At 38.2% G+C, this 15,124-nt stretch overlaps 1 protein-coding gene across 2 annotated transcripts in view; it reads left to right on the top strand.

The window, feature by feature from the left end:
• Positions 1 to 2,024: 2,024 nt before the first annotated feature.
• Positions 2,025 to 15,124, top strand: part of TTC29 (tetratricopeptide repeat domain 29) — a 193,436-nt gene continuing 180,336 nt past the window's right edge. For both annotated transcript variants that reach the window (XR_002126112.1, XM_019661350.1), the window contains exons 1-4: positions 2,025 to 2,145; positions 2,776 to 2,822; positions 6,892 to 6,989; positions 8,983 to 9,066. Coding sequence is in view for 1 of the 2 variants with exons in the window: in XM_019661350.1 (XP_019516895.1) it covers positions 6,898 to 6,989; positions 8,983 to 9,066 (176 nt within the window). In the remaining variant the exon portion in view is untranslated. The remainder of the gene's footprint in view (positions 2,146 to 2,775; positions 2,823 to 6,891; positions 6,990 to 8,982; positions 9,067 to 15,124) is intronic.

Raw genomic sequence — 15,124 nt, 5'->3', positions numbered from 1 at the left:
TCCTCAACAAATTAAAAATAGAACTACCATAAGGCTAGTATTCTCACTCCTGCATATATAGCCAGAGTGTGCCCTTCAGTGTGTGAATGGATAAAGAAATGTGATATATATATATCTATATATATAGATATATATATGAATATTATTTAGTCACAAAAAAGAAAGATTTCCTGCCACTTGCAACAACATAGATGAAATTGGAGGGGGGCATTATGCCAAGTGAAATTAGCCTGACAATAAAGACAAATACTGTATGATATCACTTACAGGTAGAATCTAAAATAACAAAAAGTTGATTTCATAGAAGCAGAGAATAAAATGATGGTCGTCAGGGCTGGTGGGGAGAGGAAATGGGGAGATGTTGGTCAAAGGTACAAACACTAATAAGATGCATAAGTTCTGAGGAGCTAAATGTACAGCATGATGACTAGAATTAATAAAAGACTGTATATTTGAAATGTACTAAAAGTAGGTCTTACATATTTTCACCACACTTACATAAGAGAGTTACATATGGAAGGTGATGGGTGTCTTAATTATCTTGATCTTTGTAATCATTTATTAATGTAAATATGCCTATCAAATCATGTTGTATACTTTAAATATATACAACTGTGTTTTTCAATAGTCCCTCAACAACGCCGGAAAAAAGAAAATTAGAAAAAAATAAAGTATGTATTATCTGAAATCTAAAAATAATTACAAGATCCCTTAGTAAACTTTTGTTCTCAAGATGAAGTGCATTCTGTGCAGCTGAGGGAGGACCACAGGAGGTGTCCCTGGGTGTTCAGGGCCTGACTGAAGGTGCCTCAGGCTTTCTTGCCCCTGCTTCTCAGTAGCAAAGTCAGCAAGGACTGGAACAGAATTCACACAGGTCACAGTGCAGCTGTGTTCAGGTGATGCTGAAAACAGGGAGATGAATTCATGGGCCTTATTCATGTGGGGAACCGCATGGCTCTCAGTTACAGCTAGTCACAATGATCGATTGAATGCACAATGCAAACTTACATGGCGGAAATAATTTAATAATTTGTTGCAGCAAATTAGAAGTTGGAATGAAAATGTGGTTATGGATGTTATAGTTGTACTCTAAATATAATCAATTTATGGTTAACAGAATAACTCAGATGAGCAATAATTGCTGGCTCCCACTCCTACGGTGTGTGACTGTGGGCAATGAATACAAGCCTCGCTTTCTAGCACATCTATACTAGAGAATAAGCAACAAGCCTCACTCTGTTGTCTGTCCTCTGTGTGTATGACAGAATGAGCAAGGAAGTGAGCTTCCCTACACTTATATGGGAGAGATGGGATGGAATGATGGGGTGAAATTACCAGGCTGGTATTAAGTTGGTATAAATATAAAATCCTGAGTTTCGGGTAAAAATTACAAAATGTTTACACATAATATGTAAACACACACACACACACACACACACACACACACACACACACACACATATATATAAGATACAGGGACATTCTATAAACAGACCTTGAGTTTTTAGTTTACCACAACTCAAAACTGGATTATCTTTCTGGAGACAGAATTGGGGAAGGTATTTGTGTGAGGAAAGGAAAAGATGGTTCTGACTGCAACAGCGACTGAGGAAGAGGGGAATGGATGACTTAGCTAGCTGAATAAAGTGGCATCAAGTCTCGGGGGTCACAAAGGCCAAGCTGAGCGTTTTTCCATCAGACCTGCGGACAACAGAGAAATGTTGCATAATATTGAGAATGCAGTGGCATGAAGGAAACGATTCAGGGCGGCAATTTCGAGGCCCTTAGGCTGGGTGAACTAATTTCTGAAAGCGGTCTAACTTTTGAAAGCAGTCCTTTTTGCAAAGCCTGCTGGGTCTGGAGGCCCCGCGCTCAGCCCTGAGTAGGCTCCGCCCCCGTGCCCGAGGAGTCAGGGAGTTGCCCCAATCCCGAGCCCTAATTAGGCCTAACCCCGCCCCTCCCGTCCCGCCCTCTCTGTATCCCTGGAGACGCTCCCGCGTCTGCTCTCCAGGCGCTGGCTGTACTTAGTCTCGCCACCACCGCGGGAAGTGAGGGCAGCACTGGCGCCCAGCACCTGCCACCGGTGGGGGACGTACTTCGGAGGAACGGAAAACCAGAGTTGTTCCCCAGGGCCAGTCCACTGAGGTTCGTGACGCTGGGACGAGGCTCGGGGCAGGACTTTCGAAGCTCCTACGGGAGGCGGGCTGTTCTTCCAGGCAGTGCCTTCCCTGACCTCCAAAGACCTCCCTTGTCAGTCTATAGACTGCCGCAAGCCTCCTCAGCCGAGGCCCTTCAAGAAATGATGGAAGTAGGCGCAGGGAAAGGCACTCTCCTCGTTCCCCAGTTCACCTGCCCCACTGTGAGGGCCGTGGAAAAATAAACAGACGTAGGAATAAATTATTAGCCCTGTTTAGAACTAGGTAGCAGCAGAAAGGAAACGGAGATGCCCTCGGTTTGGGTAAAGATAACTCCATCTCATAAGTTTGAGAAATCAAGTTGTTATTCCTAATGTCATGTGTATTGGAATATATTGAATACATATACATATTTCAGGTGTTTTGGCATTTCATTAAATTAGTGATTATTTCTCCCTTAGCGCCTATACGTTGGGATTTTTTTTTAAGTTCCTTTAAACGCATAGTAGGTACTTGATATTTGTTGTATGAATAAATCTTATTCCATGATATGGGGAGGGGAGAGGAGTTACTCTATTAACTAATTTTAAACTCTTTTTCTTCTCTCCTTTGCTATTATTTTTTGCTTCCTGATTTTCAGGCTGAAGTCTGTAAGCCTGGAAAGACCTTCAGCAGTCATCTCCCAATGTAAGTCAAATGAGTCATGGCCTGTCTTCACGTTTCCTGATTTATATTTTGATTTAGCCATCAATAAATGTCAATTGGTAGGACATGTGTTGGAGATCTACCTATTTTATAAAACAACTTATCTAATTATCTACCATGGAGTGCTAGAAGTGTCCAAAATTTTTGACAAGGATAAACAGTGACTCTAAACTTATTTATGTGAATTTTAAAAATTCTTTTCAGAAGCATAATTATACATATATATATATATTTCTTATGTAGTTTTCTTTCAACTTTCATAGTAAGAGAGCTTGTGGTGATTTTATGAAAAGTTCTAAATCTTACAAATGATTTTGTTGGTGGTTGTAAAACCATATTTATTTGGAACTCTCTTGATGACAAATAATAAATTTGCTTGCTGTGGTTTATTGGCTTTATTTCTCACATCTCAGCTTTTACTCCGAAGTGACTGAATTCTGGAGACAGTGGTCAGCCTCAGACACAGTCGCGCCCCACGTGGTAGCCTCTGTCTACACAGTGCTCCCCTTCCTTTGTGTTTCCTGATGAGGGTCTCTCTGGGGATAGTGGACAAGAGGGTTATCACTCTTTGAAGAATTTAACTTGAGGGCCAGAGATTGAAACTCACACCATGGGACGGTTCAGCCGGACCCAGCACTCTCAAACCTTTCATCCTGTATTTCTCCATTCTCATTTGTCTTTGCATGTGGGGGACAAATTTAGAGACTAAATACAACGGATACAAGAGCCAACCAGCAGATCAAAGAATCCACCAACCCTCTTCTGAATACCAGCAGTGGGAAGGCTTCAGGCAGCCCTTTGATCTTTGTCTCAGCCGGGTGGTGCCACGTGCAGCACCGCCCACTGGGTGGCACTGGGGGAGCCGCCTCTGGGTCCTCCTGACTGACGGCTTCGCCCTCAGCTCCTGGGGCTAAGCTCGTGTGGGTACCAACCAGAGAAGTACTTCTCCTCCTTCTCCCTTACTTGCCTGAGTCAGAATCACTGCCCTCCCTGCTGTTGCGCCCATCTTGTGTGAGTCCCCCTGCGGTCTTGAGCTTGGAGAACCCTGATGCAGCGACCGTGTTCAGATGTGCTCCATTTCCGCTTCAGGCCTCGGTTAGTCCCACTTCGCGTGGTTAGAGCTCACCTAGGAGCTAGGAACACTGTCTGGCCAGCACCAGGAAAATGAGGCAACGCACTTTAACACAGAGTAAAGGCTCGCTTCACTCTAGATGCATAATTTAAGCCTGAAATAACAGCCCCATCAGCATGCTTGCACTTCTTTTCTCACTTAGTTTCCCCTTGGCTGCTTGTATATGGTAGGATACAGCCACTTTCTCCTTAAGAAAATTCAGCATAAATAAGACTGAACTTATAAAAGAGCGAGTGATTTCTTAGAGAAGAAAATAACGTCGCAGAATCCCTTTAAATATTTGATGCATTTCAAATATTATGTGTGGAAAATTTCAGTACACACATTATCTATTGTGAAAAAGAAAATCCCCTGTCCCAACAGGCATAGGCAAGGCAGGGTGTGGGGTTCAGAGGAGAGAGAGAGCCTGCTCAACTTCTACCTGAACTCGGACTTTAAACTTTCCAGCATAGATTGGTTGAGGGATATTTTTCCCAACATGCAGTTTAATCACTTTTTTCCCACTTTATCATTCAGCTCTGACCACCTCCCATTCAGAGTTTGTGCCTTGAGGCTTGCCAGCAGGGCTTGCAATACTTACATTAAACTAAATTTAAGAGTAAAGGTGCTCCTGCTGCTAATGTTCTCAGATCAGAGGAAAGCAAAATGAAGGCACTGGCAGCTGAAACTTTAATGGTAGGCAACATAGAGTCAAGTTCTGGGAAAAAGAAACCACAGTTGATCTGTGTGACAAAGGAGATCTTTTCCTCTCTTTGTATAACATTTGCATTTCATTTCATTAAATGTTTATCTTTTCTAGCAAAAATAATCTAACCCAAGTAAACATCAAAAAAGATACATTGTCTATCACATACTGGTAGCCCAACTTTGCGGGGGTTAGGGGGTGCTTATATATGTCCTGATGGGATTTAGTGGCTGGATCAGAGCTTCTGGGGCCTGGTCCCACTGTTTCTAAGTACCCTGAGCTTCTTAGTATTTGGAACAATTACAAGTTCTGTTTCCTCATTTTGAAGCACAGTTATGCAGAGATTACCTCTGCCCCAATGCCCTTGGAAAGCAACGTGGGGCTCTTAGGACAGTTTTAATTCATAGGGAATGGAGCCCCAGCTAAAGTAGGGACAGTCACTGTTTTCTTCTCTCCCTTTCAAAATTCACCAGGGATAGACAGGTCGGGTGCTAAGAAACTGAGTTGGCCCAGGTGTTCTCTGTAACATCAGAGGTCTCTGAACACAGCCTTCACAGCTTCTACGAAATAGGTTCATGGGAGGTAGTTTTATGAAGCCTTCGGTGTCCCCTCAAAGCTGTATGTGAGGCCCATCGCTATGTTGGTCATAACTTCTCACCACGTATCCTACAGAATGTTGCCGTTTAGTAAGTTCTGGTGATCCAAGGAACTCAACTCGTTAATATAACATCTAATCCAAAAAATGGACTTTTTCAATTACAAAAGAATTAAATCACTATATTAGGAAGTTGGGAAGTGGCATCTGATTCTAATGTTTTGGGGAGAGAGGACTAACATTTGCTGTTTGGACCGTGTACCTTAAAACCAAAACTACATAAAAGTAGCTGGACATTGTGTTTCATGGATAAGATCATGCCCTGATAACCTGGGTAATAACAGGAATCAATTATGTCAAATACAAGACACTGATCTGCAGTAGGGTTTTCTCTTTAATTGTGTGAGAAATTATTTTCAGGCTGGGTAGCAGTCTATTTTTACAACGCAGGACTGCCTATTGCTACACTGAATTTGAAAAGATTTTTTCTCATCTTATTGCTCTTCCCCCCGCCCCACCACTCGCACCACCACCCCTGCTATGGCTTTTTGGCACAGAGGAACATTGCGTCTCGGCCAGCCACAGGCGGCTCCACCTCAGGCCTGACTGTGTCTTTCCACCTTCGCCTCTGCCTAAACCACCGTCTTTCACCGACATGTCACAGCGAGTTCTCAGCTGGCCTTTCTGCTGTCTGCCTTTCTTCCCCCTACAGTCTAGGTTGAAAAGAGAAGCTACAGTGATCCTTAAAAGGTAGAAGTCTGATTCTGTCACTCCTCTGCTCTAAACTCTCCAGCGAATTCCTTCCTCAATCGGAGTAAAAATCACAGTTTTACAATAACTTTCAAGACCCTATACCAGCAAAACACAAAATGGCTCCTAAATTCTTTGACTTTATCTGCCTTTGCTACTGGTGAGCATTTGGTTACTTTCTAGTTCCTTGCTTTATTTTTTGCTATACATCTTATCATCATCCTCATTGTGCCCGGTTCTAATTCCTTACCCACAAAAAATGTGAATGATAATAAAATGATGGTTGTTTAAACAATCTTTTTTTGAACCATTACATTTTGAAGTGATTTGTTACACTATTGTAGCTGTGTGTCTCTCATAGCAGCTGTCTCCTTGCTGAGAATCATTCTTAGCATCTATCACTTCTAAGGGATAGCCTTTATCTGTGAGTGATAAAGTTTTTTTAAAAAATAGCAAAATATGAGCAATTTTCAATTATTGATTATAAAAGGAAAGCAAAGCATGAGCATTTGAAATCTATAGCTGTCCTAAAAAGTCTTCACTTCTTAATTGCAACCATGTCTTTTAACAAAACTCATACCAATGCTCCTGATTATCTGTATTTTCAGCTCATTTATCAGATTCTCTCCTTCATGATAGAGATTCAGACAAGTAATAAATTGGCCAAAAGACAGATTGTAGAAGAAAATAATGAGAGAAGCAACCTGTAGAATCCACTCACTGAGCATCAGTCTTGAATAACAGAGCTTTAGCTCTACACACAGAGGCATTCTCAGCTCAGATGACAGACTGTGGATCGAATAATGTCTAAAAAAAAATTCTTTGAAAGATTTATTCTTTAAAATACCATTTCTCTCTTTCTCTCTGTGTCTCTCTTTTTTTTTTGTAGTCCAAAATGACCACCCTGCCCTCACTGCCCATGACACGCCCGAAGCTTGCGTCCTTAGCCAGACAGAAGCTGCCATGCTCCCCCAGTACAATTCCAAGGTATGTGACCCTGGTTTTCATTTCTTTTCCTATGGAATGGATTTCCTGCAGTAATCAATGTCAATAGCATGTCTCAGAAAAAAAGTTTGTTTAAAAACCAAAGTCTAATGTTATAGTCAGAATATTCAAATTTGCTGTTTCAAAAAGATTGATGGACCTCATTCAAATATTAAGACTATATTTGTTTAGCAAGCCAGGGCTCATTTGATCATTTTATTTCCTATTTCAGTTATATCATGGTTCCTATAAAGCTTTGCAGATGCAGTTCCTTTTAAAAATGTGTGTGGAGACCAGAAAGCAGAAGCTTTAGAAATGGACGGTGTATGGCTTCTAATCCACAAGGTCCCCAGTGCTGATTTCTGTTTCGGGGAAAGGAGGACATAGTCTCCTATTAGGGTAGATGTGCAGGCATGTTTAGGCCCTGAAATGACTCCAGGGTTGCAGATACACCGTCAGGCTGCTGCTGCCTGTGGAGGGCTTCAGAGCTCCTGGAGTTGTAGCTGAGAAGCTGCAGGACAGAAGACATGATGGATTTTGTCAGACTTCTCAATAGTAACTAAGATTGGGTTATTTAGTCATTGCATTTAGAGTTGTATTGGTTTTTAGTAATGTACATATTATTAATCAATATAAATAATTTGCATGGCTGGGTTCGATTATACTTTTTTTATATGCATACTTTTCAATTCCTTCAAGGCATCATGATGAAAATATTATGAGACTATTTTGTTCTGAAAAGAATCATACCTTCTTTTTAGTATTCCTGGGAAACACCACAGCCCCTGGACCAAAAGAAACACATTCAGCCAGACTACATAAAAGTTTTTTCTTTATAATTGCAAATCAAATGTTCTTTTCAAACAATTTGAAAAGCAAATTTTTCAATAGATGCATAATTATATATATATATATATATATATATACACACACACACACACACACACACACACATCTATATATATACATATATATAGAGAGAGAGTTATAGAAGTGTATATATTCCTCAATATATATACATACAATATATACACAATATATATACAATATACACACACACACATATAGAGAGAGAGGTATAACTGATATTATATTACTGATATATATGTATATGTATGTATATTTACTTTTGAACAATGAGAAATATTAGCAAAGACCCAAAAAGCTTATTCTTCTTATCTTTTTGAGATTACATAATTACATGAGATCAAATGGTTGAGGTTACATTTTCTTTTCAACATTTGCAAAAACAGCTAATCTCACATCCCTGAAATAAGATGGATTTTAAAGAAAACTTTTCTTGTATTCTATTAAAGAAAAGCATTTTTATCATAACCATTTTAGAAAAAGTTTTGTATCAACATTCTCCATTAGGTTCTGAGTAAAAACAGATATTTGTTTAGTTCCACACTCCCATTGTTATAAGATGTTAATGGTATGTTTATTTTTAAAGGTGCAAGGGGTGTGAAGAATGAACACACTACACATGTAATATATTTGTCAGTAAAGTCTTCACTTTGCACCTTGAACTTTTAATAATAATTTAAGTTTTATGTGTGATAAAAAAAAAAAACAGCATTTCAGAACAAAATTTGGTAATGTTTGGAGCAAATAAATTTTACACATTTGTATCCAATAAGTAGTCTTAGTTCAAGATTCTGTGCCAAACGAAGTTATACTGTGAAACATGAGTAAAATGAAAGCTCTTATAAGCTTTAAGGAGAAAGCGCCATGTATTTAAAAATGCAGATTATTTTAATGTGGTTGATGTTTTATTTGTTTGCGCACTAGGTTAAATGTTCTTCACTGTCTTTTCCCATTTGAGAAAATTAAAAATTTGAAATTATTAATCAATAACCTAACTCTCTAGCTATTGCCAAACATTTATTATATATAGTAATATACCCTGAATATTTCTGTTCTGGTGGCATTTTATGTTTGGTAGCTTTTCAACTTGATGAGGCAGTGCTTTCTTATTTCTTTCCATTTCATTTAGGTCTCAATTGATCAAAGAAAAAGATGGCATAGATCATTACCTGGAGGTGAATTTCAAAGGATTGTCAAAAGAGGAGGTTGCTGCGTAAGTATAACCTCTTAAAGGTACTTTAATATAAAGTTTATTTCTTTTGTCTTGATTCTTTATTGAAATTTCAATTTTCCTGTGCAGTATACCTTTCATTGGAACATGGCATTTAAAGATTAAAGCTCATATTAAATAGTGATAAGTCATGTCTATTGATCTTATACATATCAAAGTTTTTAATTTTATGGCTCTCAGAATTCTCGTATTTACCAAGATATGATACTATCACATTTGCAATATTTTAGTTGTCTGTGCCATTAATTGCTCATTAACCTCCATTTTAAGGTGTGTTGCCTCCATGAGGGAGAAAAGAACTCTAAGAGAAAAATTCATATATCTGTTATTTCTGGTGATTAAAAAAAAATTTCTTGCTGCTGTATCTTCTCCACACCCCCTAGAACCCACAAAAAGAATTAATGGATCATAGTTTTTTGGTTAATTTACAAAGAATTCTGAATTGTCTGTATTTATTTTTTAAATTTGCAATGTAAACTTTGACATTTTTCCACTAGTTAGAACCTAACTTATGGTGTGAGTAAAATCAGTATAATAAAAAATCCATGTAGGTTAGTGAGAAATGAATGGAAGCCTAGAATAATAGCTAAACAGGTTTAATATTTCTTACCTATAGACTTGTGACTCTGTTATCAGATATTTAGATGTAAGCATTGAAAAATGGAAATCTTATAATTATATCTTATGGAATTCATTAAATGATTCAATTAAGTTATTTTATGAAAAAAAATTTAAAGATTCAATTAGTATTGTCTATACTATGGGATTCCAAGGTAAAAATTATTCCTAATGATGTTTTTTATATAGGTTTTCATATAATCTAAAATTCTAAGCCTTGATAAATTTCATTTTATTAGATATAATTTTTGTCAATTTGCATATAACACTGAACAAGGGAATAGTTCATTCTGTCAGTAGATATTTTATTTTATAGAGTGACAAAATTTTATAGTATCTATAATCACTGTTTTCTTTGGAGCTCTCTAGACTGCCATGTGTCGTATATGGGACCTTTGCTTAAATGCTATTCCGATTGCTAATTTGTTAACTTTCCATCATAACCTGTTGGATGAAATTAAAAGTCAATATTATCTGATAATACAATTACTTCTTAAAAGAAAAATCTATATGTGTGATACTTGCATTCTGATTTAAATATAATGACATCCAAATGGCTGTTAATTGGCATAAGGATTAGGACTTAAATTTGGAATTAAATTTATTCTTCACATAATTTAACAAACTGGAAATACATATACTTAAAAGCTGCTAAGTTTTCAGTCTGTACTGAAGAAAACATTTATCTAAGACAATGCAAAATAGCCTATGCTGAGTATTCTCTTCATATTGTTTTTGGGTTTTTTTTACTAAGGAGATTACAAATTGATTTCAAATCTGTATTATGCTATAGAAAACAAGTAGCATTGGGTAATACTCAGTCCTTATTATTGCATTCTCCTTAAAGCTTCCTGCCCATGAATACTTTTTTTTTTAATTTAATTTCTTTTATTTTTTTAGCTGAGCCATCCTGCCACCTGTTGGCAGCTCAGTGGCAGCTCAGTTTGGGCCAGGAATTGAACCAGCGACCCTGTTTCTCAGAGCTCACACTCTTGAGGGAGCTCTGAACCAACTAAGCCACTTGGCCGGCCCTTGATGAATACTTTTTTAGACCAAAGCTTTTTCCCTAACAAAGTGGATGCAAACCTTAGTAAGAAGATAGTGTGTACTTAGCTCGCAATTACATTTTTAACTCCCAAAATTCAGCTGCCAGAGAGATGTTGGGAACAATTACATCATGACACTCTCCTGCTTAAAACCCTCCAAGAGCTTCCTAGTGCTCTTATGATAACTAACCTTCATCATAGCTTTTAACCTTAAAGCTATGTAGGATTTGGACTTTGCTGACCTCTCTGGCCTCAGCTCCCATTCTCCCACCACTCACTCCTCTCCGTGTGGCCTTATCGCTGACACTCCTTGTCATGCACATGTGACCTTCAGTGTGCACGACTCAGTCTGCCATTCCCTGTCCTCATAATTTAGCAGCCCTTACCCCACCCACACTTACTCCCCATCAGGTTGTCTGGGTCTATTTCTGCTGTCAGCTGCTCCCCATCTTGTGTTGGGAGTTTATATGTCAACTGTCTTTATCCCTCGCAGAGCGGACGCTGCCCAGGAACAGGAGTGGGTCTGTGTGTGTGCCACTGTATCCCCAGGGCCTAAACAGGTCCTGGCACATGGTCAGTGCTCAGTACCTCGATGATGAATGAATGAATGAATGAATGAATGAATGAATGAATGAGTGAGTGAAAGAACACATATAAGATTAACAAGACCATGAAGTAGGTGTCTGTCCTACTATGAATGTTCTTTAGTGACAACATTTTTAGTTCAATGTTGCATATAGCTAGTTTGATTATTGAATTGAGGAAGCTCATTTGACACTTACGATTGACTTTCTTAGGTAAGTCTTCAAATAGTTCATTGATAGTATTTAACCGATTTTTAACAACTAAAGAAGGTCATGTTGTGCTTCTGTACTTTTTTTATTCTGTATTATATTATCAGAATACATTATTGTTTTTTTTTAAAAGGACCCAAAGTGTCGCTTATTATCATATCATAATTGCTTTGAATAGCTAAGTAATAAAAGTTTCATTTCTTGATTCAAGTAAAAATTTCTGGGGGGCAGTTTTTCCATCTTTAGCTATGTATATGAGGATACAAAATAAGCAAAATCATCAAGGGACAGAGAATGTTAATCTGCTCAATATTATTTTCTGCTTCAGATATCAAGTTCTATTATGTGGAAGAATAGATTTAGTTCAAGATAGTGTGCATCTCTAAGAGATTGCTTTCTTGCAGAATATCTTTCGGCATCATTGGTTGATGTTCAGTGTATTACCTTGTCCGCACAGCAGCAATTAGTACTATCAGTTACCATATTCAATAACTTCAGGTTGTAAAGAAACAAAAAAAACATTTATTTTCTTATCTTTTAAAGCCTTTCTCTCCTGCCTCATTTTGAATTATACTTACTCATTTAAACGAAATTAACCTTTTGCCAGTCTTAGGTTTTCATCCCGAATTTGTTTCAAAATTGTCTTCCAAAGCTGCTTTTAAACTTGTTATAAGCAGATTTACACCTGGATTTGCACAATGGCCTAGCACTCAAAATATATATGGCGAGGTGAAGCTGTTCATTCAGGATATAATATAGCTATAATATTTCATAACTCTATGGGAATTTAGACCCCTGTAAGTATGTGATCTTTCCTCTGCTTCATTTATTTTATTTACTTTTGAATAATTTTGTAAAATCCTTTGCTTCTTCAAAACGTTTTGTTCTTTTGTAAAGTAATGTTAAATTCTGTATGGAGGTTTACAAAATAAATTTTCTGAAGAAGCCAGTTGCCAAATAAATGGCAACATGACTAACAGGAACAGGCAGGAAGAATGATGACTCCTTCTGAACTGGCCTGAGCAACTGGGGAATGTCTTATTCGCTGCTGAGTCTCTATTACCTATAACGGTATCTATCCATCCCGCACATAGCAGGCACTCAATTTTTTAAATTAAGGCCAACACCACCACAGCCTGTTTAATCTCTTCCATTTCCACATTGAAATTTATTCTTTGCCAAAATAATAATAATAATGACTAATATTTGTTGAGCACTTAACGGTACTATGTTTCAGGTACAGCTCTAAGTGCCTTATATGTATTAATTCATTTAATTGTAGAACAATCTTTGTTAGTTCCATTTACAGCTAAGGATATTGAAGCACAGAGATATTAAGTAACTTGCCCAAGGTCACACTGCTAATAAGCAGAAGAGCAGGAAGTTGAACGTGGGCAATCTGGTTCTAGAGCCTATTCTTTAACCATTGAACACCATTGTGTCTCTGCAGGTACTCAGGTCTTAATAAAACGATATTCTCTCTCAGCTCCCAGCTTTAGTGTGTTGCCATTCCCTTGGCCTAGAATGTTTTTCCCCTTTACCATTTCATGGCTAATTCTCACTCACTCTTAAATGGCTCGATTATATTAGGCAACCTTGCTAGTATAATACCTATTATAAAACCTACTAGAAACCCTGTCAGACCCAGAACACCTGCCATCATGGCATTTACAGCATTGCATTGTCATGGCTACTTTGCTTCCTCCACTGGACTACAGGCTTCAAGAGGGCAGGAGCCATGGCTGCTTTCGCACATGCGCATTTCAGTTCGCGTGCAGGGCCTGCTCACAGGGATTGAGGAGACCAATGAGTGGTGAACATTCACCCTTCATAGCCTCGTACCTGAGCCCTTCCTGACATGCCCTTCTCCTTCCCCCATGCCTTGTGTGTTTGCTCGGCTTTTATCTTCCGCTTCTGCCTAACTGCTTCTTGTTCATTGAGGCCTCCTCTGGCTCATCCTCACCCACGTGGCAGCGTTCCGCGCTCCGCTTGAACTCTCTTAATAGCCGCTGACGATCATATGCATATAGAGTTTATTCTTCTTGGTTAATATTTAACAAACTATATAGATGGTAACCCATTAACGGGTAGTGGTTATGACTCATCAGTTTGGGGATCGTGACCAGCATTTAAAAAATGACAGGGACTGTAGTAAAATAGAATAGAAAAGAGTGCTTTGCTGAGGCTGAATAATGGAGGCTACCAGGTGGCATGAAACAGAGCACAGGCCCTAAGCCAGACTCCCTGGACTCCAGCTTTACACTTACTAGCAAAGTCACTGGCTGCTTTTGGCCAAGTTAACGTTTCTGTGTCTCAGTTTCCTCATCTGAAATAAATAAATACATACATACATACATACATACATACATACATACATACATAAATACATACATAAAGATAATAGGGCCTGGCTCATGGAATGGTTATGAGAATGGAGTTAATATTTATGAAGAGATGAGAACAATTTGGGTAGCAGTGCTTTTAAGCTTGTGTTTCATATGTACACATGTGAAATATACATGTACATGTACTAAATTGCAGTGTAAAATGTCTTTCTTACTGTGACTTGACATAAGGAAAGGACCCTGCTTAAACTTAACGTCCTTTGCAAGCAGGGAATGTGTTTCATTCTCCTTTAAGATTCTTCTGACTTACATGAAAAGATACTTTATTGCTTGCTTACTTTCTTTCTAGAAAGGATTGAAGAAACTTAGAGTTAGCGTTTTATATTACGCAGCTATCAGGTTATAAATAGAGGATAAAAGGCAAATAAAGCAGAAATATGTGAATATGCTCCCCACTCTATTAACTAGAGTTAATATAGTTCACCAGAGGGAACATTAAGTTTTACTCTGCACTTCTGGGCAGACCGGGGGAGAGGGGAGAGGCAATGGACTATACAATTTTCGTAACCTGATAAAAGGGAATATATCAGTTCTTCAAGAGAGACAAGTTTTTTCCTGATACTCAATTCTTAAAGAAAATTATCACATGACCTTATGTAAGAAAAATGGGGCAACATAATAGAACATTGCACACCTAATAAAAAATAAAATGGGTATTTAGACAGCTGATCATAAATACTATATCGCTTAGCTAGGTTTTATTTCAGGCAAGACTGTAGCGGGTAAGATCTATTAAATGAATACTGTGTGCTGGTCTGTTTTAAGTGATCCTCACAATAACCCTGTGAAAAGTTGTTATTACTCCAGAGACCAAACCATAGAGAGGTTAAGTAATTTGACTACGGTAATCTAATGTTATAAAGAAGCAGAAGTAATGACATAGAAAAAATTATTTGTAGAGAGGAAGAAATGAGAAAGCTAGGACAAAAATGGATCATATATCAAAGACCAGATATCTAGACTTTACCTGAATGCCCAGTGCTGCTATGCTCTAGAATCTGCCCCAGGGTTCACTTCATAAGGATTAAGTCATTCCATAACCCTGACTTGCGCTTCCATAAAATCCCCTTAAGCTTGTCTGAAATGATCTCTTATCCTACAACCAGCGTAGCCAAAGAAATACAGAGGGTGCCAGAAAAAATATGTGCACATTTTAAGAAAGGAAAGCTGTATGAAA

The sequence above is a fragment of the Hipposideros armiger genome, unplaced genomic scaffold, assembly GCF_001890085.2.
Source record: "Hipposideros armiger isolate ML-2016 unplaced genomic scaffold, ASM189008v1 scaffold_346, whole genome shotgun sequence".
Lineage (NCBI taxonomy): Eukaryota > Metazoa > Chordata > Mammalia > Chiroptera > Hipposideridae > Hipposideros > Hipposideros armiger.
This window is presented reverse-complemented; position numbering and strand designations above follow the sequence as displayed.